General features: G+C 40.7%; 3 protein-coding genes across 8 annotated transcripts in view; 2 read left to right on the top strand and 1 right to left on the bottom strand.

The window, feature by feature from the left end:
• Window positions 1-17,821, top strand: part of IntS1 (integrator complex subunit 1) — a 31,042-nt gene extending 13,221 nt beyond the window's left edge. For both annotated transcript variants that reach the window (XM_089738422.1, XM_028181646.2), the window contains exons 15-35: window positions 2,779-2,984; window positions 3,532-3,748; window positions 3,987-4,060; window positions 4,145-4,325; window positions 4,878-5,012; window positions 5,549-5,708; window positions 7,191-7,416; window positions 7,724-7,890; window positions 7,964-8,139; window positions 8,515-8,685; window positions 10,135-10,270; window positions 10,770-10,903; window positions 11,090-11,218; window positions 11,388-11,533; window positions 12,110-12,440; window positions 12,851-13,041; window positions 13,376-13,561; window positions 14,085-14,249; window positions 15,122-15,251; window positions 15,543-15,714; window positions 15,813-17,821. In XM_089738422.1, coding sequence (XP_089594548.1) covers window positions 2,779-2,984; window positions 3,532-3,748; window positions 3,987-4,060; window positions 4,145-4,325; window positions 4,878-5,012; window positions 5,549-5,708; window positions 7,191-7,416; window positions 7,724-7,890; window positions 7,964-8,139; window positions 8,515-8,685; window positions 10,135-10,270; window positions 10,770-10,903; window positions 11,090-11,218; window positions 11,388-11,533; window positions 12,110-12,440; window positions 12,851-13,041; window positions 13,376-13,561; window positions 14,085-14,249; window positions 15,122-15,251; window positions 15,543-15,714; window positions 15,813-16,024 — 3,645 coding nt within the window. In that variant the 3' untranslated portion in view covers window positions 16,025-17,821. The remainder of the gene's footprint in view (window positions 1-2,778; window positions 2,985-3,531; window positions 3,749-3,986; window positions 4,061-4,144; window positions 4,326-4,877; window positions 5,013-5,548; window positions 5,709-7,190; window positions 7,417-7,723; window positions 7,891-7,963; window positions 8,140-8,514; window positions 8,686-10,134; window positions 10,271-10,769; window positions 10,904-11,089; window positions 11,219-11,387; window positions 11,534-12,109; window positions 12,441-12,850; window positions 13,042-13,375; window positions 13,562-14,084; window positions 14,250-15,121; window positions 15,252-15,542; window positions 15,715-15,812) is intronic.
• On the bottom strand, window positions 17,651-23,293 carry viaf (viral IAP-associated factor). Its single transcript, XM_028181674.2, has 5 exons — window positions 23,153-23,293; window positions 22,936-23,068; window positions 21,765-21,993; window positions 21,384-21,592; window positions 17,651-20,852 (listed from the first exon to the last, which is right to left on the bottom strand). The coding sequence occupies exons 1-5, from the start codon at window positions 23,156-23,158 to the stop codon at window positions 20,740-20,742; spliced, it is 690 nt and encodes a 229-aa protein (XP_028037475.2). The 5' UTR covers window positions 23,159-23,293; the 3' UTR covers window positions 17,651-20,739.
• Window positions 23,294-23,987: 694 nt separating this feature from the next.
• Window positions 23,988-27,896, top strand: part of atl (atlastin GTPase) — a 32,295-nt gene continuing 28,386 nt past the window's right edge. The window contains exons 1-2 of one of the 5 annotated variants that reach the window (XM_089738423.1): window positions 24,060-24,173; window positions 24,332-24,427. In XM_089738423.1, coding sequence (XP_089594549.1) covers window positions 24,394-24,427 — 34 coding nt within the window. In that variant the 5' untranslated portion in view covers window positions 24,060-24,173; window positions 24,332-24,393. The other 4 variants (XM_028181665.2, XM_028181664.2, XM_028181666.2 and 1 more) reach the window with 4 other exon arrangements.

The raw sequence follows: 27,896 nt of genomic DNA, 5'->3' as shown, positions 1-27,896 counted from the left end.
TTTTCTTTTACATGTAATATTTTGTTTGTACTTTATAATATTAAAATAACATTTTTTATTTTCTATAATATTGCTATGAACGTAATAAAATAAATTTTTTATTGGATATCTTAAAAGATCACAATAGACTAAGCACTCTATCTCGCTCACACCCGCTTGAACAGTTGCTACCTCGCGCTCGCACCTACAGCGGGCTCTCAATGTGTCTGGCAAGATGTAAGAACCATTAAAACTGTCCGGCTATTGGGGTAACATATTTTTATAAGTCCCTAAGTAACATATATAAAATTTAGCTTTTATAGTATAACGAAAGTATAATTAAAATTTATTAAAGTTTAGGGGTGTCTGGCAGGGGGTAGCAACTGGAAAAAGTGTCCGGCAACGGATATCATGATTTCTAAAGATATTCTGGAGTAAATATTAAAAAAAAATACCTTTATACTTTAACGAATTTAAGGTACTATTTTATATACCTTTACTGCCTGTTACCTGCCCAAGTAATAAATAAATAACGAAGGTCTGGCTGTCGCGGGCTCTTGGGCTATAAGAATTCAATCATACGATGACTCGTACGTATGTCTTAAATGTCACGTTTAATGTCTTAAATAAACAATCGAAATCGGATATCAACTGCAACTAGTGGTCCCGCAGTAGTCGAAATTCGACTATAATTAATTGGAATTGTATGTTTGTACACTATTATGATTGTATTTTATACTTCTATAATCACAAATTTCGCCAAGACTACACTATAAAAAAGATTAACAAAGACACACAATATTTAATCTATTCTCAATTTGACAACAGACGCCAAGAACAAAAGTTTGACAATAAATAGTATGCATGCGTGTGTGCGTCAAATACATGGTAGTGTGTGTAATGTTCTCTTTATTGATTTAATGTATCTTTTATGCATTATTTAAAAAAAAATTAGCATTGTGCACTTCTTCTCTATATTCTCTATAAGTGTGGAAAATTTCATACTCCTCCGTCCGCGCAATTTTCGTAAAAAGGGATACAAAGTTTTTGCTTCACGTATTAATATATAGATAATAAGTATTTAATTTTTTAACATATAACTGAACTGGTATTTATTTACCAAGTTGAGCATATCAGATAATATACAGTATACAAATAAATAATAGTTTAAAAAAAAAACAAAAAAAATATGCTTTTATAGAAAATCCAACTAAAAAATAGAAAATAAATTTTAATAAAGGACAATACCCATTTTGTATGGGCGTTTGAGCCCCTACAAAAAGTTGTCGTGTGATGGTGGTTTTAACGTAATTTGATCGACAAAGAAATATCGTTTCATATTCAGAAAACGATTTTTATATTCTCACCCAGGTTTCTTTTTTTCTGCAGCTAAAATTAAGTTGTTAATTGTTTTCTTCAAAATCAATAATCGCTCTCATCATTATTTACAGTATTAAATAAGTTAATTGTGGTTAATGTTGCTAGAAATGAGCCCTTACGTACATTTTATTATTATTATATCCTCATAATAATAATAAAATGAAATGAAATCCGGGAGCCGGCAACGATATTCTTGTTGTTGTTTTTAAATTCGCTAATAAGCAGGCAAAGAGCGAAGCCTATACAGCCTAGTCCGTTGTAGTTATATTTTTTTTATGTCAAAAGCCGGTGTATCTCTTTTTATTGCTTTTTGGGAGTTTTGACGTCAACTCGATGAATAGCACATTGAGTGAGCGTGAATTTCCGCAGACCTTCTATCTTGAAAAAAAAACAGTCACTGCTATATTAGCCACAGTTTTATTACAATGCCTCAATAATCGTGAACAACGATTATTGGCGTTTAATACACAAAACAACACCCAATTTATGTATTATACATCACAATAAAGTATTAAAAAAACATTAAAATAAAACTTCGAGTGACGCTTCACTCGGGCCAAAACTCTCTGATCATATTACTCATTAACTCCATGGATCTTATATAATAAGAATAGAGTAATGGTAGGCCATTGAGATTTTTACTAATGGAATCATTAATATCTAAAAATATTAAATAATTCATGGTTTTAAGTAATAATTATTATTACAATATATAAATATTGAATTCAACAAAAATAAACTGAAAAGTCTGTGAATTATAACCATTAGCTATTATTTTTTTTATTTTTTGTTCAAGTCTCAGACAACTCTTTCGTTTGGCAGTATATAGGTTTACTATAAGGCTGTATGGGCTAAGCCCTTTGCCTATTGGCGAATTTAAAAACTACTGCACTTAGTTTTGGGATGTTATCAAATAAATAATTTATTTTTTTGTAAAACAATGCCAGGGTGAAAGAAATGTTGATACATAAACTAAACAACGTGAAAAAATAAGGCATAGTTTTTCAAGTACAAATAGTTTTGACATAAAGTTGGCCCACATTTGGGCATTGTCCTTTGAATTAAAAATAGTCCGTACATTTTTAGTTTTTTTAAACTATTATTTATTTTTAATTTTTTAGTTGAAATTCAAATTTTCAATTTTTTTTTCAAATTTTTTTAAATATTGAATTATCATCTGCCCTTAATAAATATACCAAATTTCGAGTTAATCCAACGTTTCGAAGGGGGGTCAAAATCGTGTTTAAAGATTCCGGTACATACCAACATACGTCTGAAGCTAATAAAAGCGTATTAAAAAAGAAATCCATGTTTTTATTTATTTACTCAGCCAGTAATGTAAATCGCACAAAACTTGAGACTCCATAACACAAATACGTGTTTGTTTGCGTCGATTATTGTGAAACTTGTATCCGTCAGCTGACCACCCTGGAGCCCCTGGGTGCCCCTCGCAAGCCGCCCCAAGCCATCATCGAGTCACTGCAAGCGCTGAACGCCCAGCTGCGCCTGGGCAAGCTGCTGTGCCGCCAGCCCGCGCTGCTGCTGGAGCTGGTGGAGCGGCACGGCACCCGGCGCGCCATGCCCTGGCTGCTGCAGCTGCTGAGGCACGACCAGCTCGAGCTGAGGTGAGCCGTAACTACTTATCTACTAGACGATGTACGTTTGTCGCTTTTCAGGCCATAGAGTTTCAAATTACAATGGTGTTAGAAAGGATTTTTTTTTCTTTGAAAACATTTCGTGATTTTAAAATTTGTACTTACATTATTCAAATGTAACTTAGGTGGACGGTCTACCCGTGAACATGGCGCTTGTAATAATATTAAAACATTCAATGAACAATTCATGAACAAAAAATCGTCGTAAAAATTCGTTAATGTACTATACATAGTTATTATGTTATATAATATATAAATAATATGTGCGTATTGTGTTGCTTTTGAAAAACAAGAGAAGAGAAATTTGTAATTTAAATTTCTAAATTTCTCTTCTTTGTTCACTTTCTACTTATATGTGATTTTGATTGTGGAAACATATTTGGTTATTGTTTTAGCTATATTTTTTAAAATATTATATGTTTGTATTGTACAGTTTGTTCAAAAAAAAAAAATTTATAATTGTAAGTTATTGTACCTGCAAGTCCCCGGTGGCAATGACCGTACCTCGGTGTTGCAGCGTGTTGCCGGTGCAGTGCCTGTGCGAGTTCCTGTCGTCGGGCGGCGGCGCGGGGGAGGCGGGCGAGGCGGGGGGCGCGGAGGGGCGGGCGGGCGAGCTGTGCGCGCACGTGCGCCGCACGCTGGCGGCCTCGCCCGCCGGGGCGCGCGCCGTGCTGCTGTACTACGTGCAGCGCCTCGCGCACGCGCACAAGCACACGCGCGCGCGGGCCTCGCGGGTAACTGCAAGCTCCGTTAACATTGAGGCCGAAACAACTGCCTTAGTTCCCGTTGTGTGTTAGACAAGGGCATGCCATCGGAAGAGAGAAGATCATGATTATAAAATATTATTTCATAATTTTGAAGGAAATAAAATATTGTTAATTTTCATTTATAAAAACTATGTCACAAACAATTAAGTTCAATATCATTCAAAAAATAAATAAATCATTCCTTCATTCATTCATTTTGCACTAGGGCCTGAAGTTGGTGCTGAGTCAATCCTCAGAAGACACGAACGAAATGGATTTTAGCGCCGAAGTTAATCCCGAGTGAGTTTGATCTATTCCTTACACCTCTGTAATACAATGTCAGTAGAAAAGAAGCTAACTGTACCGTGGATCTGTCCGGAACAGAGAGTGGCTGGAGCTGCTGTGGGAGCTCCGGCACTGGGAGTCTGTCCGCGAGGAGGTGGTAGCGAGGATTCGGGCGGCGTGCCTGGTGGAATGCATCCCGAGGCACGTGGCCGCCTACATCGACTTCCTGGCCAGCTACGCAGCCAAGACCCCCCACAAGCTGCACACCGAGATCGTGCTGGTACGTGTCGCTGCAGACGCGATGATAGTGTTCACTGGTGTAGGGCACGCTACAAGCTGCAATCACGCATTTTAGTTCATAGAGTGGAACAGCCTACTATACAGTTGAGACTTCGTGTCCCAAGGTGGGTGGCGGCATTCGCGCCGTGATGTCTATAAACCAGCGGTAGGGGAACTTTTTTAATTATTACCCCAAAATATTTTTGTGTAAGTTGATATTACATGGCGAAGATAAAAAAAAAACGAAATCGCTTCTTTTTAGCATCTTTCATATTATAGCCTCCGTGATAATTTTGAAAAAAAAATTTTTTTTTTCCGTTTATTTTCATTTCGTTTCATCGAGTTTGAAATCACAACGATTCTAAAGAAGTTTCACTTCAATATATACTTTTTACTCATAAAAGTTTCATTTTTACACCCTAATATTTCATTTTACCCCATTTGGTGTAATTTACCCCGGTTCCCCGACCACTGCTATAGACCCTTGTTACGTCAGCTGGACCATTGAGTCGTCTGTAAGTTTACACCAGTACAAACGTCCTCACACCTACAGGACCTCTGCCAAGTGCTGATGGAGCGGTCGACAGTGATGAACAGCGTCCTCGGCGGAGCGTCGGGCCCCTCGCATCCGGAGCAGCATCGGACGCTGCTGGCGCTCACTTCGCTGTTTTACGATCATCTTCAAAAGGTGACAAGCTCATTGTAAAGCTGACCTTAAACGTATCCACTTGTACTTCAATTATCTGTGCATTCTTATAATGATCGAAGTTCGACCATAATTACTGAAACCTTAGGGTTTAGATTACAAAACAAAATTAAATACACAAATGAAATCGTTCGACAAACAGAGGAGAAAATGGTAGTTAACTGTTTTCTCTTTACATATCTATATGTGCAGTAATCATTTCAAAACTCACTTAGATGCATTTTTTATATGTATTAAATATGTATTGGATTGGAACTTGGAGAAATTGGTGGTCACTGGAAAGGTCGAGGGCAAGCGACCAAAAGGCCGGAACCCGACCTGTTGGACGGACCAGATTCGTGCAGCACTTGATACCACAGTGCACGATGCTCTGCACTCAGCTGCAGATAGGAACAGATGGCGGTGCATTATAAAAAACAAACTGTTTCAAGGCCATGACCACGACCCTCAGTCATGAGGAAACCGACGCAAGGAGGAAAATATGTATTGAATTACGTGGCAATCATCTGTTAACTCAGGTCCGCAACAATACCTTTCCCGAGGAGGAGGAGGAGGGCGAGGGCGGGTGGCCGGGGGGCGACAGGATCTCGCTGCAGTTCTCCCCGGGGCGCCGCACGGACTTGCCGCTCGTCATAGCGCATGCGCACCTCAAGCTCTTGTGCTACGGACCCTCTGCTAGTGAGTGATGTTGTGGTATCTCGATAATATCTGCTACGTCAGAACACGATTATAGTTTAGTTTTTGATCTCTTTTCAAAGCCATTAATAACAATAAAAAATGGTACGCGTGGAACTTGGTGCACGTGAAAGAAATGAAACTTCTTTTGCGATATGTGAAAGAAGTAAAACTTCTTTTGCGGTATGTGAAAGAAGTGAAACTTCTTTCGTGGTATACAGTATTGTGTTTTTCTTCATTTTTCATTCTTAAATCAAATTTCTGAGATTAAATGCTGTGTATAAGAGAAACGACCCAACTCGCTTTGTGCTTTCCACGGTCCACGGTCGAGTTGTCCGCGAGACGCAATTTTCTCACTTTCGCTCTTCGTAAAATTGTATCTTTTCTCTCTAGTCGTAACAAATCTGTCGCGAGTTAAATTTTACTCTCAACGCGCTTAAAGAAGTTTAACTTCCTCAAAAATAAGTTTCACAAATTGTTGAGCGCTATAACTGCATCACATTAGTATTACAAACACCCTTTATCTTGAAGTGCCGTCTTCTGTCGGAGGTCGGTCGCCATTAAAGCTACTAGAACCCTCATATATAACATATAACAAAAACATTTTTATCATAGAACATTTGTACGTGATTGTGTGTATTAAAGTGCCTTAGTAAAATCCGAAGTTATCATTAGTAAACAACTATTGCACCCCAGCTCTGTGCCCTCACGTTTGGTTTATAATGTAAGACACGGTCACTCCTCTCTGTAGGCAGATGAGCAACCGGCGCGCCTGATGATCAGTGGTTACTGTCGCTTATGGTCGTTAGCAATGCCAGGGGTACAAAGCGGACCGTCAAGTCCTACTAAATACCACGCGCGTCCTCTAAAACTGCCCGGAAAAAAAGGGGCACAAACAATCCACTCATATGTTGAGACGCCTAGCGCGCAACTAGTGTCTTGGTGGTAACAGTACCTTCAACACTGTAATATAGCGCCGGGCAAGGTATAAATTAACATTAATTTAGTGTATTAAATAGATGACAATAAAATGCATGTGACCATTAATGTTATCCACTAATCAAATCGAAATTAGAAATGTTATTTATGTTATAAAAATTTATATAAATGTTGAAGAACCAAATGTTATCAGCGAGTCACGTAGGCGTTGCATATTGCATGCCATAAAAAAATATACCAAAATATTTGCATTATCTCCACCTGACACCGCGTGTTGTACATTGACGATGTACGTTTGTCGCTTTTCAGGTCATAGAGTTTCAAATTACAATGGTGTTAAAAAGTAATCATTTTTTTTCTTCGAAAACATTTCGCGGTTTTATAAATTGTACATATATTATTCAAATATAACTTAGGTGGACGGTCTACTATCCCGGTGTGAAAAGACCTGCGAGCTACATCAATGATTCATAAATTGATTATGATTGATTTGATCAGATATATAAAGGCATGACAGCACAATGCGCGTGTTTGATTCGGTGGCAGTGGACACGGAGCAGGCCATGTACAGCGGGCTGGCGGGCGCGTGGCTGGAGGCGGTGGCGGGCGCGGGGGGCGCGGGCGCGGCGGGGGGGCTGCTGCCGGACTGGCTGCGGCTGCACCTGGTGCGCTCCGCCCGCCCCGCGCTGCTGGACGCCGGCCTGCGCTCGCTGCCCGCACACAAGCTCGCGCTCTTCATACAGACCTTCGGCATGCCAGTCTCCGCCATGAGGTTACCCACTTTGTGTATTATTACACATCATCTATACGTATAATACCTCTTTGGTAACCGCTAAACAACTAAGATTCGACTAAATTATTTAGCGATCGGCAGCGGCCACGGCAACTGGACTGTGGGCGGTCACTGTTCTCGTGGGCCGTATACTGCCCTTTATCCCAACATAAAAACAGCCACATAATAATTACCTTTCTTTTGCAAAGAAGAAACGACAATCTCGTTCTTGAAATTAAAACCATGAATTGCTGTATGTACGTTTAGTTAGAATGAATGTAAGACTGTAAGGCGGGTGTGTGCGCAGCGCGCTGCTGGGTGCGCTGGACGCGTGCCCCGCGGGCGCCGTGGTGCGGCTGGGCGTGGAGCGCGCCTACATGACGCAGCTGCTGCGCGTGCAGCGGGCGCGCGGGGCGTGCGGGGGGGCCGCCTTCGCCGCCGCGCTCCGTCTGCAGCCGCCGCACTACCCGCCAGGCACGTGCGCACCTACACGTCATGTCGGCACGCCTGTGAACCCGCCCTACTAACTATTCAATTCCTCACTCAGACTTCAATCTGTTCGCCTCGGAGCCACTGCCCGAGGAGGCGGAGGGGGAGTGGGGCAGCGCCGCCCCGCCCCCCCGGCTACAGCTGGAGCTGGTGCCCACACTTCTGGCCGCCGTGTTCTCCGGGACGGTCGTATTCCCGGGAGATGTAGACACCTCATTCACCAAGCTCATCGCCGTGAGTAGTTCGATGTGTCCGCTCTTTATAAGATGTAAAAATGATTTTTGAAACAATAAATTTCCAATGCAGTAGAGACGCTAGTAATGTGTTAATATTACCATAAGTATAGGTGGCCGGACTGACGGTCCACCTGGTGTTAAGTGGTTACGAAAGGTCATAGACTTCAACAAAGTGTATGCTCATGCCAACCGTCTTGAAATATAATTTCTTAGTCTCAGTTGTAATTTTTTTTCTAAATAACGTATTGATTGTATCCTGAGTGTGCAATTACCTGCAGTACTCCGGCTACCCTCAGCGAGGGACCGGTTGGCCTGTCCCCTCGCAGACCCTGGCACTACAAATAACTCCATCGAGGCAACACGATCTGAACAGGAGGTGACGAACGAGACGTCGAACAGCAAGTACAGCCGCGTGCCGAAGCTGTACTCGTCGTGCGTGACGTCATTCCTGCTGCAGTGCTGCTCGGCGACGGGCGTGCTGTCGCTGGCGCGCCGCCCCGACCTCGCCGCGCCGCTGCTGCGCGCGCTGCGCCCCGGACCCCACGTCGGTACCGCCCATACTCCCCCAACCACACTGTCAGCCTTCTGAACACATCAACCATATTAGAATTCGTAAAATCCTATCTCAACAGAAATAGACCAAACAGTATTATTATATACTAGCAATACCGGTCCGCTTCGCTGGGCATCTAAAATTAACATTATTATTTCTCACCCCCACAAAGACTCATCATTAACGCCCCCGCAACTGGTGTAGGGAGTCCAACGCTCATATAAATATTAGCCTATCCAGTAAGTACATGTATTTTCTACACGGATACCAAGTTTCAAGTCAATCGGATGCATGGTTCAGTAGTTATAACGGAACATCCGTAAATACCACTGTAGATTTATATCTATACTAATATTATAAAGAGGAAAGATTTGTTTGTTTGTTTGTTTCGAATAGGCTCCGAAACTACTGGACCGATTTGAAAAATTCTTTTTCCATTAGAAGCCGACATTGTCCCTGATGAACATAGGCTACTTTTAAAAAAAAACAAATTTAATTTTTTTGGTTTCATGTGTGTTTTAATGTTTCCGAAGCGAAGCGAGGGCGGGTCGCTAGTATTAGTATAAATATAGACTAGCGACCTGCCCTCACTTCGCTGTAAAACTGTTTTTTTGCGCTTGGAGGCAGACGACCATATGGCCCACCCGATGACGAGTGGTTACCGTCGCCCATGGTCTTCAGCAATGCCAAGGGCAGAGCCAACCCGCTGCCTACCGCAATTTGATTTGATCTTATTGAATTATCTCTCTTCATATTTCATTAAAACGCGCACTCAATTGTTTATAGTCATTTATCCAAATGTTGTAGTTAGTTTAAAAGACAAAGTTTAATTAGGTACTTTAAATACCAGATCCGATAAAAGTACATATTTATTTCAAACATTTTATGTAAACCGCACTTAATACAAAACTGTTTGTGACCACTGTCAGTAGGTAAAGAGGTCATTGTACGAAATTCTTCCTAGTCCGCGACTGGACTATAGGATTCATAAACCTTAGTGAGTGAACCTTATTGATGCACAAAAAAAAATTACAATAATTACAGTACATATTAGCTAAATCGTACAAGTAGTACCTAGATCTAATCTGGATCGCAATCTAAATAGTATGTGCACTCAGCAAATCCATACTAATTGGCTATTGAAAACACAATTGAAATTACAAATATTGATAACTAACCGTTGTTCAATAGGATATATCCTTCACACATCTGACAAATCCCCTGAGTCTAGGTTCAAAGACATCAAGGTCACCGTGACATTTAGCCAAATCATTATACTGCCTGACCATTCTGTTACCATACTGATTGAGGGGCTAGAAGCTGAAAATGAACTGGTCACGGTCCCCGCCCGCGCTTTTGTCGCGCTAGTCATTCCACGGACAGTCTGGGGTGTGAACTATGTGTAAAGGTGCGGAGAGTACAATTGTGATCGTCTTCCAGCTGGCGTCGTCCCTCCTGTCGCACTGCAAGTGCCTCTCCGGTCCCGTGGTGACCATCCTGCGGGGACTGGTGCGCGCCGACCCTGCCGTGCTGCCCGACCTGCCGCCCAGGGCAGACAGGGAACATCTTGTTGCGCGTAATGTACTTCTTCACTTCGATATATAACGAGCCCACGGTTCGACTGGTTCAAAGGTTTCCGAAGACCAGAACACGGCGACATGAACGTAACCAAACTCTTGAGATGCGAGGTCGAAGTCTCAATTGTATCGCACAACAGCTGTCCCGCCCGTCAACGAAAACATATAAACAATTATTTTTTTGTTTTTTTTTTTAACCATCCTTCAAACCGAAACGCGTTACTGCTTCACCGTAGAAATAGACAGGGTGGTGGTACCTACCCGTTCAGACTTACAAGAGGTCCTACCACCAGTAAACTGATTAAAATTAAATTAAGTAATTAAGTAAAATTTCAAATTAAAATACACTTCTAATCAAGAACTAAACGCAAATGTAAATTGTTTAATTCAAACAATCCGAAATGAACAGTGCGTAATAATTGAAACTACCGCCAGTTATTGTCGTGATATTATTAATGACGATGCTTAGAGAATATACAAATTGAATGTTTGATTCAGTATTGGAATCCGCTACTCCGAGTACACTGGAAGCGATCGGGAACAAGATCATCGAGAGCCAGGACACCGCAGTCGTCGTCGACGTCATCTCGCTCATACTGGAGAGAAACCAGGAAGGCTATTACGAAAATAAGGTAGAATTTAACAAAAAAGCCTCGTATAACTTAGTATACATGTCAGAAGTTGAACTTCTTTCAACTCTACACGTGTCAGAAGTTGAACTTCTTTTTTTATTTTTTGTGACTTCATCAATTATTGAAAAACAAAAATATTTACTCCAATTTTAACCTCAAAGTTTTAATAACAGAATTAAATTTCAGGTGAAACCCGAAGACGGTATAGAATGTGATGCTCCGTTGTTCTCGAACTCCGGTCGAGGCTGCGGCCTGCTGCTGGACTGGCTCTCGGAGCTTCAGCAAGAGACCCTCGGGCCCGATCCACATAAGCAGGTAAACCTACACATATTGGTATAGCGGCTGACGTGCGTGCCGCTGCGTCCTCCGTCGGCATTAAACCATTCAATGAGGCTTGGATAAAATTATTGAAAATTATTATACATGTGATAAATTCAAATTAAAAGACTTCTATGTAAATATATATGTAAATTGTTTAACTCAGATGCAGCTGATGTTCCGCGCGGGAGGGGGGGCCGCGGGGGGCAGTGTCGGCGGCAGCTGGCGCCCCCTGTTGGTGACGCTGTTGGCGCACCGGGCCTCCTGGCGCACCCTGCACACCTGCCTCACCTTGCTGCTCGACCACCCAGGGTATGCGGCTGCACTCGCTGCGACCCTCGCTAACTATTCAAACACCAAAACAATAATTAAAGACCTTATTGCTAAGGCAAACTCTTCCCTTTATGTAGAGGAAGAATTGCAGACAAAAAAGATGCTGGTGTTCGGTATATAAAATATCAACAATAGCTACAAGTCAAATCTAAAAGTGTACAATTTCCAAAAATATTCGAAATTGAGTTAATATGCGGAATCATTTGGTATCACCAGTATTTTTCTCATAAATACTGTCAAAAGAGCGTAGTTTAGTTTTAGTTTTATTTTTTTTAGTTTACCTATATTTTGACTATTAACAAAATTAATACATAATTTTATCTTACTTTAAAAGACAGATAGTGTAACTGGTAAAAACTAAAAAATAAATGCTAAACTAAAAATTGCAAAGATGATTAATATTAAAAATATAATATGTTAAACCTATAAAATACTCTCCTGTAAAATTTAGCAAGTTTTAATGCGAGAAGACGATATTAACAATCATGTGCAGTATATAGTTTAGTTGTGAGTAGGTTCAGATATGTATATGTTTGTGGTACTGTGTGTGTGCAGGGACTGGGCGCCGGGCTCCGTGCTGAACCTGCTGGAGACGCTGTGCAGCTCGCCGCGGCTGTGCCAGGGCCGGGACAAGGCCGCGCCCAAGCACCACCAGCCGCCCGACGCGCTGCGCCTCACGCACCGCCAGGTCGGCGTGCTGGTGGGCTACATCGTCAGCGAGGGGGTGCGCGCCGAGCGGGGCGGCGGGGAGGCGGCGCTGCGCCGGCGCGTGGAGGCGCGCCTGCCGCTGCTGCTGCGCTGCTGCGCCACGCCCCCCGCGCTGCTGGCCGCCGCCCGCGCCGCCGCGCACCACCACCCAGTGCTGCTGCTCATGCTCTATCTCAAGGTGCTCAACCTGTACCTATGTAACGGATTTTTTCAAAGTCGTGAAGTCATCGTGGCCTTAAGGATAAGACGTGTTCGAATCTCAGGCGGGTACCAATTTTTCTAATCAAATACTTACTTAATAAATGTTCACGATTGACTTCCACGGTGAAGGAAACGTATTACCGCTTCGCGGCAGAAATAGGCAGGGCGGGTTCGTCGTGCGTCCATTATTTTCTGTTACTCATTTATTCTATAATTAATTTGGGAAACAAATGATAAAGTTAGGCTTAACAAAGAACAAACAAGTTTCAACCTTCAACAACATAATATAAAATCAAATAACTGGCTTACCATTACAAATAAGTATTTGTCGATAGAAAATCATGCTTTTATGACGTCATTGAAATGTTTAATAATCATTGAGTGTAGGTTCCGAAGACAGCCGAACTGCTGCGTCGCGCGGAGTCTCGCGGCGGGCGGGGGCCGGGCGGCGGGTTGGGGGGCGGGGCGGGCGCGGGCGCGGCGCGCTGCACGCCCAGCGCCACGGACCAGCCCACGCACACGCTGCTCACCGCCATCACCGCGCCGCACCACGCGCACACCAAGGAACACACGCAGAAGTATTACTGATGTTATCTCGTGTCTCTGAGAGACATGCGGACTTACAGAAGTTAATTTTTTTTTTTTTTTTTTTATTGCTTAGATGGGTGGACGAGCTCACAGCCCACCTGATGTTAAGTGGTTACTGGAGCCCATAGACATCCACAACGTAAATGCGCCACCCACCTTGAGATACAAGTTCTAAGGTCTCAAGTATAGTAACGACGGCTGCCCCACCCTTCAAACCGAAACGCATTACTGCTTCACGGCAGAAATAGGCAGGGTGGTGGTACCCACCCGCGCGGACTCACAAGAGGTCCTACCACCAGTAAACTAGCTTGCGTTGGTTCCCAGGCTATGGCGCATGGAGGCCGACATCCGCTCGATGTGGGCGCGCGTGGAGGGCGCGGGAGCTAGAGCTTTGCCCCTGGCCGGAGCCCTACTGCGCGGGGCCGGCGCCCTGCACGCAAAGCAACATCAGTACCTACTCTCCGCACTCGAAGTGTTGCCAGACTCGGAGATATTTGCACCCGCTGTGAGGTATATGATCTGCGTAATTAGGGTTGCTATTTTTAAAACAAATATTTTTATTTAACAAACACCCCTCTAGTTAAATACCAGCCTTGTTAGATATAAAGTCAATTAAAAATAAAAAGTTGATGTTCTACTCCAAGCTATAATTAAATTTCAAACAAAGACAAACAGAATTTATTTGTAAACTTTTTCTTTCACATTTATCATACTGTGAAACGGAATATATATATTTTTTTTTTTAAATACAATACCGCAAATACTGACGATGTTGCCGAAGACAGAGCGCAGTGAAGGAGAAAAATAAGGGAACCTGACCCCCTACTTCTCTGTGGAAGGAACAGCTAGGAAAAGAAACAGATAAATAGTTTTATTTATTTTAATTGTGGGTAATAAATAAAGGCACAATTTCTCGTACGTTATTATTACTTAGGTCATGTTGTGTGATACTCCAGTGTTAATATAGGGCCCATATTAATTATATACTACATATTTTTTGAACAGTGTGATTGCAGTAACGTATAATTTACAGCGAGGAGATCCACAGCATCCTGGAGTGCTTCGTGCAGATGGTCCGTCAGACGGAGGGCGGGTCGAGCGCGCTGAGCCACCGCGTGGCCGCCCTGCTGCGCCGCTACCTGGCCTGCCGCCCGCCGCGCGCCGCCCTGCTGCTGCACCAGCACCGCGACGCCATCGCGTGAGTCGCCGCCCACACACACGTCACCTACATACCGCATACAGCCGCCCATTCAAAAATACATGTGTGCCATTCACACGTGGTAGAAGTGAAACCTTCAAAAATTAAAATACAATTATCCTAAATGTCTAAGTATATGTAAAATTTTGTTATTGTTTATTAAATTGTAAATCATCTGTTATATAGTATGAGGTATAATTGTAAATTATCTGTTATATAGTATGAGGTAGCGCCCTCTGTGAATTGATATTTTAACTTCACGTATAATCCTAAATTTAAATTCACTACAAGAGGTTTCATAAACACGTTAGTATTAAAAAAGGGTGCGTGTACTTACGCGCGTAAGAAGTTATACTTTATTTTTATGATTTTTTTTTTATTTAAATTTTAATCAATTTGAAAAAAAATCGATTAAACAACATCCTCAAACACGCATATTGGACATCCCTTTTCTTGACATCGTATAAATTCGGTAATTCTCGGTACGGTTCGGAAAGTTCACCTGCGGCTATATTCAAACTCGCTAAGTTACGTCGGTCGTATTGTAATGAGCGATTTAGTGAGCAACTTCATTCTGTTCATTTTGTGTCACGGTGCGCGCGCATCGGTAAATTTCACTCATAAATTTTTCATAACGCGCCTAAAGAAGTATAACCTCAAAAATATACCTATATATAAACCTCATAGATGGCGCTGTATTAAAAAACACTACACTGAGAACGTGTGTTCTGTCTCATTCTCTCGCCGGCTGAATCCTATACATTTATGTGTTTGTGTCTCTATGGACTTACTTTTTCGTTTCATCGAGTTTGAAATCACAACGGTTCTAAAGAAGTTTCACTTCAATTAATGAAACGTACTTGTTGTGACAGCTCGTCCCCCGCCCTGAGCGGCGTGTCGGAGGGCGAGGGAGGGAGCGGCAGCTGGAGCCCCCCCCCGCACGCCGTGCGCGCGCTGCAGCGCCGCTCCGACCCGCCCGACACGCTGCACTGGCTGGTGCAGGTAACAGTCGCACTATATGTTACACAGGTCACACCCTACTGCCAATATTGCGGTGCTTCAAACTAGACTACCCAACTAATTTGAGTCTAAAATAGATCTAATCATACTTTTTATTGCCTTTGTAAGCAAACGGCCCACCGGGTGGTAAATGGTTACCATCGCTCATGGACATCAGCAATGCCAGGAGTACAGCCAAGTCGCTGCCTACCTTTACTCATAAACTAATTCGAGAAGTCAAAATTGATATGTCAAGAAGCAAGCAACAAATGTCTGTAGAATGTTGTTGTGCAGGAGGTGGAGGCGTGGGGCGCGCGGCGCGGCGGGGGCTGGGGCGGCGCGGAGAGCGCGGGGGGCGTGCTGCGCGCCGTGGCGCCGCTAGCCGCGCACGCGCACGCGCCGCTGCGGCTGGCCGCGCTGTCGCTGCTCGCCAGGCTGCTGCCGGCCGCGCCCGACCCCGCCCCGGGTGCGTAGCGTCGCCGTACCAGACGATACTGTCTTGTGCTTCAGAAAAGGTGTCATGTCCGCCAAAGAGTTGACATCAAAAGTTCATTTTGATTCCAGCCTTCGAAGCAATAATGGAGTGTCTGGAATGTGACCAAGCGGAAATAGCGCAGTCTGCCCTGGAGAAGCTCCCGGAGCTGGTGGTGGGCATGCAGGAGTACGCCGCCGCGCTGCTGGCTGCCGTCTTCGACCTGGGCGTCCGCGGGCGACTTAACGTGGAGACGCACCTCGCCAAGACCATTCAGACGTTGAACCTTCACCGTGCTTGCTAATATATTATATGCTAATACGTTTTATTCTGAAGTTCTCAATCTGAATTAAAGCAATTTGGATGCTCTGTGCGACTTAGCATGGCGGTTGGACACCAGAACAATTGCCTTCATTAAGAGTCGATATTACTGACTCCCTGACGCGTGACTAGTTGTTCCTATTACCTTATTAAGACCCGTTTAGCATGGAGATATTTATAAGAATTATAGTATCGTTCTAGACAAATTAAGGGCTACTTACGTGCAAACTTGATTCTATAGATACATAGATTTCGGGACAATGAGACACTCCTCGCTTCCATAGATTCCAGGTATATCTCAACTTTATTCTTGTAACATAGAAACTTTCTATAAACGTTTTAATAAAACCACCAGGATAGCTTAGATTAAGGCCCGTAATATCAATCGTAATTTAAACAAAAATCGAAAGTTTTAGCGCTCAATGACGATCGACTAATCTCAATCATAGTTAACCTCTCCTTCGGAGTTTCAACAATTTCGAAGTTCGAGTTGGGTTTAAAGTGTTCTTTACAAAATGGCCGCTTGAAATCAACAGAGCTGTTGTTTTGTGTCGAACTTAGTAAATAATGATATCTATAAACTTATGTCCGAAACTGGATCGTATAAGGCTCAAGTAAACACAACCAAACAAACTGTTGAATTATTTGGCTAGTTTGGACCAAGTTAGCTCCTTCATGTGATTATTCACAACGTTAATTTTTATTAAATTTTCTCATATTGCTTCAAAATTTTCTATCAAATCGGTTTTTCAGCCATTTTTTTTTAATAACGTCAAATACAGTAAAGTACTTTCAACTTGAGACCTGATAAAAGATTGAAAAGAATCAATTGAACACAAAATATTGCAATACGTCAAAACATAATCTCAGTTTAGCTAAATTAAGTTTGTTTTCGTATTGATATTACGAAAGAAGTTGAATCTATGGATCAAACTTGACCTAAGTTTTGTTAATCTTTGGTTTAAACCACGATTAATATTACGGGCCTTAAGACAGAATAGTTCTCAGGATTCAAGGAAGTTCGAACGGAGCAAAAACCGAAATTATGTGTCAAGAACATTCGAAAGATTTTTTCACAAAAGTACTTCACACACTTAAACACAATGTGACCTTGATTAAAGGAAATTCTCTACAGCAGATCATAGCCATGACTACAATTTTATTTGGCTGCTATGTTCATATATGCTCACATATAGACAGACAGTAAAGGCACAAGGTGAATATTCATGGTTTCAATATTTAAAATTGTAATAAAGTAAGTCAGTTAAAATAACCGTAAATCCAGTATCCAGGGATCCAGTCGAACCCTTGTAAGCTCAGTCCTGCACAATCCGGCACATGACGTTCCCTCTCACACGTAAAACAACATACAACTCAATTACTCAACATTAAATCTTCCATTTTCCCCATAGGAGACCCCATTAAGACCGTTAGGAAACATTTAAAGCCATAAATAGCCAAGATAAATCTAGCCAATAAACGTCATTTTTACATAGATTATATGTACTGTAAATTCGTCAAAAAGTAATTTAAGAATAAAATACAGCTATAATCTATTGCGTTGCGTAGTAAGTACTGTGTGTGTGTATGCCATTGAAAACAAAAACAATGAACAGCAAAACATATTTAATTGTAAATAATCGAATACATAATGTAGTTTCTTATCATATTTACACTAAGTCTTCGTTTTATTTTAGTAATTATATATTGGTATATGTGTATTTAAATTAAATGACATGTAATTGACATTAAACAGTTGCATGGAACAAAAAAATTTAAACATTTTTTTCATTTCTTCATAATTTCTTAAAACAAAGGTTTTAAACAATTATGCTACAACAGGTAACCGAACTGCTCTTGTGTGAGTGCTGTTCCTCGTTACACTTATCGGTTTAGATCTATACATACTACGATCTGACATTGATTGTATATAAATACACAATGATTCATCATCATCATTCTTTCCTATTACCCTCTGCTGGGGTGTAGGGCTCGAATCAAATTTTTCCATTTATATCGGTCTTGGGCAGTCTGTTCTAGCTCCTCCCACGTCATGCCCAAGACCCCTAGCTCCTGCTGCACCGAGCGACGCCAAGTTGTTGTGGGGCGGCCCTCTTCGTTTTACCAGACACTTTCCAGATCGGTGCTCTCTTTGATAGGTGGGTATCTGGCTTTCTCAAAGTCTGACCAATCCAATGCCACTTCCGCGTAAGGATCTCCTTCTCCATTGGTGTCTGCTTAGTGAATTGTTAACAGCAGTTAACAATACACAATGATTAACCACATATAATGTCGTATAGTCGGTAATTGACAACGTAAAGCATAAGGTGCTGGAGTATTCTACTCAAACTATGATTTGATGTGCACAAATTGGATCAAAGTCTTAGTTATCAGGGAATACACCTATAGAAACATATACCTATACATAAACATATACAGGTACATATACCTATAGAAAAGCATTTACTCCACGAAAGCTAGAAATACAATGAAGCATTAAAACCCCAAAAAGACCCATAAATGGGGATACAAACTCTATGTGCTTGATGAAATACTAATCAGACTATTTTGTTATTAGCATCCGGTTACTAATTGTATTTATAGACAATCGAGTAAATAAACAAATAAATTAACATTGTGCATTAAAAATAAGAAACTAGTAATACTACATCCCAAAAGGCAAAAATTTTCAATATAACTTTTATAAATACAATAAGGCAAAAATATATTCATATTTTCATAAATAATTTACTTCTATTAAGACAGAGATGATTCCCGCCTTCGTTATAAAGTTTTGGATAGGCCCTAGTGTATGTTTGAATGAAAAAAATTACAAATTCATTTCTTTTAGTCTATCTACAATACATTAGTATAAAAATATATTTGTTACTATATTATTGAACTAAAACCTGTAGTCCTGTGTGAGTGACCAGCTGCGCTGCGACGCGAGGCTTATTGGTCCTCATTTATATGAGGTCAGTGAGCAAATAATTTTTTTCAAAGGATTAAATAAACAAATGTTACACTGATGACCGTTTAAATCAAAATATATGACTTGAATTTCATACAGTCACATACTTTCGCAAGTTTTGTTGTAACAATTAAATCTAGTTGGGACCTGGAAGCGGAGGCGCTTGCTGCGGATTACGCGTGGCGATGTGATCTCCGCTCCAGGGGGGAGCCGCGTCCCGGCGCGGCGGAAGTTCGAGCGCGGAAGCTTCAATCTCGGCGTGCCGTGCTCGAGGCGTGGTCTCGCCGCCTGGCGGACCCCGCCTACGGGCGACGGACCGTCGAGGCGATCCGCCCGGTCCTCTCGGACTGGGTGAATCGCGACCGCGGACGTCTCACCTTCCGAGCGACGCAGGTGCTCACGGGACACGGCTGTTTCGGTCGCCACCTGCACCTCGTCGCCCGGAGGGAGCCGACGCCGAAGTGCCACCATTGCAGTGGCTGCAACGAGGACACGGCGGAGCACACGCTCGCGTGCTGCCCCGCTTTCGCGGAGCAGCGCCGCGTCCTCGTTGCAAAAATAGGACCGGACTTGTCGCTTCCGACCGTCGTGGCTGCGATGCTCGGCAACGATGAGTCCTGGCAGGCGATGCTCGACTTCTGCGAGTCCACCATCTCGCAGAAGGAGGCGGCGGAACGGGAGAGGGAGAACTCTTCCTCCCTCTCGGCGCCGTGCCGCCGCCGTCGAGCCGGGGGTCGGAGGAGGGCGTTTGTCCAGCTCCGGCCCCTATGAGGAGGCAGTCTCCTCCCGGTGATGGTCACGGGGCGACCTAAGGGGGCTGAGACTGCGCCGCACGCTACCGTCACTCTAGCGCGCTGGCACCAGGAGGACGGGACGACGCGTCGGCGGCTGCGGACTGCGATGCGGTCCGCATTTTCGTCGTCGCTGTCGTCGCCGAACATACTGTGGAAGAGCAACCCGGTCGGCGGTGTATCGCGTTCCGACCCGGCAGGCTGGTTCTGGCCCAGCGGGGTATCCCGGAACACCAGCGGCATCGCCCGGGCGGCCTGAAGGGCCGCCGTACCGCGGAGACTGACGTCGTTGGTCGTCGACTATCGCCTCGACGACCCGTCGGTCGGGCGTCCTCGGGGTGGCGCCGCGTGTCTGGTTGTAGTGTTGACCGCGGGAACCCCCCTACTCTGACCGGGTTTTGACCCCGGACGGAGATCGGACGCCGGGTGTAAGAGTGCAGGGGAGTCGTTTAGTGGGTGGGCCCTAAATTCCTTGGGCCCGCGGTCTGCTCTCAACACCTGCAGATCGTAGAGTCTCACATACCCCGCGCGCCCCCTAGGCGCGGGGACCTCGTAGGAGGTTCGGCCCTCGGCCCGGAAAAAAAAAAAAAAAAAAAAAAAAAATTAAATCTAGTTATATCAATTGTTTGCGACTAAAGGAATTTTAATATTTATTTGAATCAATTACTACAAAAAGACTGCCATCGGACATAGGTTAACCGGTCTCTGTATATACGCCATTACTATAGAAAATTGTTTACAACGGGGTCCTATATAACAACACAAGTTCACTTGATAATGATGCTCATTTAGCACAAACCTTAATATATTAATTTAATACAGTTCACATAAGAAGCTTTTAATAAGTAAAGCGACAGAATACAGTTTAAAAAAAAACATACTGTTAGATGTAACATAAAATATAAATTAACTTTAACATAAATTAATATTCTAAAATCACCAGTCATTACTTCCAAGGTCAGTAAACAACTTGTCTTTGATCTTTGGTCGGGGATCTTCTGTTATGCTCGTTTCGACAGCTCCGACCTTACCGAGTATGTATTCGAGTTCTGGAAATTCAAATACATTTATTTTATTACTTTCCACTGGATCATCTCAATTTGACTATAATCACTAATATCTCGCGGTTTAGACTCATTTTATTCATTATATTTTCATTCAATGTCATCTATTTTTCAATGTCAATATAATTTAATTCATACATAACTCTATAACGACCACTACAAAAGTGAATTGATTCACAAAGTTCACATAGAACTATTGGCCATGCTATATACGGTATCAAGCTATCAATTACCATCATTCAGGTATACAAATTGGTGTAGTGAAATGTAAACTACAATACACTGTATTGAAGTTCACTCTTGGTGGCAAAACGGATGCTTCTCAATGGAGACTCACATGTTATATACTAAATGACTACTACTGTATTAAATTTGCTATTGGTGAGATGCAAGCCTTGTGGTGCTATTTGTGTATTGTTATATGATAACAATCACTAATAGCAATCCTTACTAAAAAGGTATACAATTAAAATAATTAAATAAAAAAAACTATAAAAATCAATTCTCATTGCTTACCATCACAAGTCAAACTGGTGCCCCTTAGTTCATGTGACCCCACAAACTGCTGCTTCATTTCACCCTCAAAGTAAACAAATAAACTAGGCAGATTCCTCTCTGGGAAGTTTGGGATGCAAGTCTGAGCAATGGCTTTCAAGAATTTTGTGTAGGGAAACTTGACTGCTAATTCTCGTAGATGTTGATTTATTAGTGCACATTGTTGTATTCTGAAAATTTTTGATTTATGTGAGTGATAATAATAATTGGAGTAGTCTGCAGATAAAGGGTCATAATGACCCAATGATATAAAAAGTCGTTGCTAGGTTATCTAAAGAAAAAAAACTATATACATTGATATTAGTTCTAACGTTTTTATATCTTATTCATCATTCCACTCACCCCTGTTTGTACAAATGAATGACCACCCAAATGTCTTGACCAGCCTTATTAACCTCCTGCACATAATCTTGACCAGAGACTTCTCGCACTTCTCCGAACCTAGGCTTCTCAGACAGCTTCTTAATTTCTGCTAATCGTTTCCTGCGGTACTCTTCTATAACAGCCTCATCTTCTGAATCTTCAAGTTCGTCCAATCCATCAAGGTCTAACTCAGATAATTGTTTTTGTTCTGTGAATAAGTAAAAATTGTTATTATTGGAGACCGTCACAGTCAGTCCAGTTAATGATGTAGTTTATAGTGTTCAAAACACTTGCCAAGGGTGGCTTGTACTCTCGTCCTCAGCATACAACTATCTATGATGGTCTTTTGGCTGATGTTAAAAAGTGTCCCTATCAACTGAACTGGGGTTCTACCAATGAAATGAACTCATTAACTATCCTATCAATCCTCTGCACCCAATAGGTGATGATAACTACATTTTTGAGGGAGTCACTTCTTAAATTTGTAGGGTTAATTGTTCAGTATGTCAGAATGGAAAACAAAACACAAAGTTCATTGTAAATTCATAGCTGAACATTTATAATTATAATAATACAGAGTGTGACTAACATTTTGTCAGATCTTTAAGAAAAATATTTCTTTAAACATTAGTAGTGTCTCAACATGTCTTGTTATTCCTGAATATTTTCAATTTAGTTTATATATAAATTCAAGCAAATGTATTTTGATGTAACAAATAATCACCAAAAAATTTATAATTGGTGAATATTCAGTATCTATGCTAGTACAAAAATGAATGCGTCCAACCTAACTGTACTTACTAGAGCTAATTTAGGTGATGAGTCTCGCTTGGCTGAACATTTCATAAGGTGTTGGATGCAAAGAATTTTCTTAACAAAATGAATGAATTGCAGAAAGAAGACTATTAATTTGGTAACTGTTTAATTCCAGGATTAATTGAGTGTACTGATGTATATCAATTACAAACTAGACTAGTCTAAAGGAAAGTATAATGAATAATGAAATTATGGGTACTTAAACCAAAAAGTTTCGAAGTTCATTACGTTCAGTCTTTCCGGGTAATGATTCACTGTTGATTATTGATGAGCCAATACTTATTACATTTACATCGTAGAACTTAACCTCAAAAATTCGTATTTGTTGACCTACTTTCAGCTTCCTTTTGCTGTATTGTGTCCTCTATCATGTTCACAATATCGGCCTCCGAAAACTCCGCTTCTTTCTGCGGTATAATACCCATCTTTCGAAGGGTATCGTTCCATTCGGTATCTTCATTGGGGTTCTAAAAATAAACAACAAAATAAAATTAAACTTTTCACTTTAATGTACTGCACATCATTTTACTGATAAGTTCCATTTAATATACCTGCATTTTATTAAATTAACAATTAAAATTCTAGTAGTTGAGACACATAAACTTGCTCAAGCTCTTCAGGAAATTTGACACCAGATATTTTTTCCATAGACTTAACATTGAGACAGGCAAAGGAAACTTTGTCATGAAATATGTGGTGAAATATGTAGAACAATAGGTACCTACTGAACCTGTCATTAAAATTTAGAAAGAGTTTTAGAAGCCATTTTCAGTGAATTTCGTTTTTCCACATACACACAAAGAATAAATGGTTAGCCTACAAATACTCTACGATTTCAAACTGATCAAAAAAAGCCAAACATTGAACACATTTTTAATTACTAGTTACCACTAACGCCAAATGTCCCAATACCATTTGAAAATAATGTGAAAAACTTAGCATGCAAGGGCTAGATCGCTGTCATTTAGATATTAAGAGAACTGAAATGTCTATGAGATTCAGTAACCATCATTTCATCACCTCGTCTGTCCAAGGAATATGATTCTGAAAAAGGACCAATAAAATCACTACCATAAGTTTAAATGAAAAAGCTGGCTACGCCCTCTATAAACAAAGCTTTGATTTTAGCGGTTTTATTTGACACTTTTATCGTTTAGCAAGATTAAGTAATTTGTATAAATTACCTAAATAAATTATTTGACTCCACAAAAGTAATCATTTAATACTCTCTCAATTTCTATCTCTATGTATAATTACTTCCTAAAGATGATTGATTTAAAGGTCCAGGCCATAAAATCATAAAGAATATCACAAAAATGACAGTTTCAAATGGAATCTCGGCTTTAACCCATAGCTTTAACCGGTTTTTTGTTTTTACTCCAGAATTGACAAATGACACGTCTATCAATTTACGTAAATGTCAACTTGTCAATATTGTCAACCAACCTGCGTCGTGTTGGAAAAATTTTACGTCGCTATGTTCAGTGAAGTTAGTGTCCGTAATAAATAAATTGAATATGGCTGAAAACGAAGGACATAAACATCGGGAACGCTATGACCATGAGGGAGAAGGTAAATTATGTTACGATTTTTCTGCGTATAGTCCGCGGTTAGTGTGTTCGACGTCCGCGCGAGCTTGAGACGTCTTCAGTACCCTCGTGTTGCATTTGTGACATTGAAATTGGGTTCTTTTTATAATTGCTGCGTGGATCGTGGTCCTGGGCTGCCAGGAACGGAGCGCACGGTCAACCTCGAGCTTTGACTGGTTCATTAGGCATCAAACTTCGTGAGAATGACCGGGGGATCCGAGAAGACGTTCGACTCAGGTATTTGAGTGTTGTTTGTTTGTTAATGTAGTTATTTCGTTACTCCGGACTTAACGTTTAGCCGCGTGATACATGACTGTTGTTATGTACTAGATTTAACCTTTCATAATTACTTGAACTTTGGTCTTTCGTCGAGTATTGCATCAAACACTTTTTTCGGTATTACTCGTCACTATTTAATACGAGTCACTCGTATCATTACCAGACCAATCATATACATTAACTTAAATGCTCCCTTAAAAATAATGTGTAAAACATACATTAGCTGGAATGTCATGCATAAACTGATAATGCATTGTAATAAGATCTTGTTTTGTAAAACAAAGAAATAAAACACCACAAGGTTATTAAGTGGGAAGGAACTTGATTGTTTTATTATTGCAAGCTGAAACATATGTTTATTATTTGATCTTAATATAAAGTTTAATGTTTTTTTAGACTGTTTTTTACATACATATTATCGATTGACTAAGTAAATAACAACCAATAATTAGGCAAACAATACTATAATCTAGTCATCATTCTTTCTTGTATTTTAAAAAACAGGTAGGCTTGAATTCTTAAAACTAACAAAACATTACATTATTACCAATTTATGAACTTTCATCTGAATTATTCCTATTGATTATAAGGAGGAAATGTTTTACAAGAATGCAATCACTCATATGCTTGTTAGGTTTATCTAAAATGCTGATATCATAAGTTGTTTTATGTCCCTTGTTTTCAGATTTTTCCATACATTTTTACTCTAAAACCTGTTTCAGAAGCGGTAGTGATAATCTGTTGTCTATCATAATTATCAGCTATTGCATTATTATTCACTTATCTTTCATATTTCTTGCCCTATTTTTAATATTTTATAATTCTTACAAATTCATTATTACATTTCTATCTAGTATAATAAAATTGTGATCAACTTTATATCTCTGTGCACATTAAAACAAAAATGATGAACTTAATTAGAGATTGAGATCTTGACTGCTTTCTAGACAAGAAATCAATATTCTCAGTAAATAAGTGTCTGTTTAATAAAACAATATAATGCGAATCTGGGTTTACAATATTCAACTTTGGGGTTGCACTTGATTCCACATTGACATTTTTCAGATACAAAGCAATATTAAGAAATGCAATATTAAAAGCCATGTCAGCTAAATTCCACAGCCTATCACAAATAATGAAGTTAAAGTCCAAGTCCTGTGCATACTTACAGTTAGAAATAAAATGAAAACAAAAGGTGATTGAACAATTGTCCAAATGAACTGCCACATGACTTTTTTTATTGCTCTTGTAGGCAGACGAGCATACGGCCCACCTGATGGTAAGTGGTTACCGTCGCCCATTGACTTCAGCAATGCCAGGGGCAGAGCCAAACCATTGCCTACCGTCCATACCAAAACTAGACCAAATATTGTAACTGTGATTCAATCTAGAGACTGTCAGGCTGTTGCATCAACTTATGACTATATAAGCTGATGCAATAGCTGCTTATAGTCTGTAATCTAAGTGCACACTAATATTCACAAAAACTAAACCAATGTAAATGAAGCTTACAATGTTCATTATTATAATATAGGTATGTAAGAATTAGCAATTGTAATTCTGATTCTGTATTATTAAAAAAAAACTACTGCCACTGTGTAAGGTAGCAACACAAAGAAAAAAATCAACTAGAAAATGAGGAAATAATGCTGCTTATTGGTGTGTCAGATAGGAACAAGCTTGTTGCATTTTTCAATATCAGTGCAGCAAACCATTACCATGGCATAATTGACCCAATAGACACCACCTAAATGTCATCTTGTAATCTGTTTTTGTAAACGTCTACAATGTACACTTCTGTTACAATTTTTTAATAGAAAACACGTTCAAAATGAGATCCATTAGAGCCCATTATTATTTTTATATTTTTGCTATAGAACATAAAATGACGCGATCAAGTCTTTTAAAAATCTCTCTGTCCAACGTGTTTGGTATTTCCGTCAACACCGGATGCTCGAAAGTGGTATGTCAGGTTATGGCAATTGGTTTGCCGCGCTTTTTGGAATGGCGGTTCTAATGTAGGTACCTATGTTTTTTTACGCGCGCAATAATGACAACCTACAAGCTAACAATTTTGTTGTTACGTACATGTATCGCCTCATTGTTTCTTAGTAATTTTAAATGTGAGGTCGAATGTAAATACGATATACGTTAATAAAAAACGAAAGTGCTACTTAAGCCTTGTTCGGACTAGGCGAGTATTTTAGTCGAGTACCGAGTAATTTAGTAGCTAAATGTGTCTGAGCACCAAAAATTTAGTCGAGTAGGTTAGTAAATAATTTAGTCAAGTCAATCCATTTTGTTCTATTTTTTCGGGCGAGTAGCGAGTAGTTTAGCCACTAAATTACTCGGTACTCGACTAAAATACTCACCTAGTCCGAACAAGGCTTTAGAGATTGTTCGTTTAAGTATTTTTATCCTCTAATTTATGTATGACAATAATAGTTAAAAATTAGTAATACCAGGAAACCATTGGTGAAAATTGATTAGCACTTTGAATCCTAGATAAACCGAATCTAAATAAGGGTTAGTGTTGCGAAATCTGCAATAATAAGCACGCGTAAGATATTTCGATTCGAAACTCTGAAATTAGCAAGATTTCGGCACAACGCCAACTGGGCTGCGTAGGCGTTGCTCATAAAATTACGAACTCGAGTCGATTGAAAAGAAATACAGTATCGGCTTTAGAATCACTCTGTGTTCGATGATCCATCGGTTATTGAGTTTTGGTCCGACAGTTAACAAATTCTGTTTATTCGGATGATTGAGGTTTTAATAGTTGACACGGGCCAAAATATTTAAAGCCCTAGAAAAGCTAGCTCTTTATTTACTGGTGGTAGGACCCCTTGTGAGTCCGCACGGGTAGGTACCACCACCCTGCCTATTTCTGCCGTGAAGCAGTAAATGCGTTTCGGCTTGAAGGGTGGGGCAGCCGTTGTAACTATACTGAGACCTTAGAACTTACATCTCAAGGTGGGTGGCGCATTTACGTTGTAAATGTCTATGGGCTCCAGTAACCACTCAACACCAGGTGGGCTGTGAATCGTCCACCCAACTAGGAACTAAAAAAAATAAAATTCTGTTTAGACACTTATCGGTATAGAGCGGTTGTGATGGTGCTATACAATGTGCGCCTTTGTTAACGAAAATGCTACTGATTCCACTATGATCCACTGTTCTCGTAATGCCGCTAATACCCGGAAATGTTGATGCGTAACAAGAATTGTGATGTCCGAATATTAAAACTAGAAAAATGAACGTACTTTAACTATTTTTAAAATATTGTGTAGGTATAGCTTAACTAATTCATCTCTAATTTTGAAATAATAAATCATAAATAAATATATTTTTATTCCTATAAATGAGTAGAAGAAGCTTACAGCCTATGCGCTTTAATATTTGTATTTACTTTTTTTTTTTGGTCTCT

This window comes from Bombyx mandarina, chromosome 25, assembly GCF_030267445.1.
Source record: "Bombyx mandarina strain Sakado chromosome 25, ASM3026744v2".
Taxonomy (NCBI): domain Eukaryota; kingdom Metazoa; phylum Arthropoda; class Insecta; order Lepidoptera; family Bombycidae; genus Bombyx; species Bombyx mandarina.
This window is presented reverse-complemented; position numbering and strand designations above follow the sequence as displayed.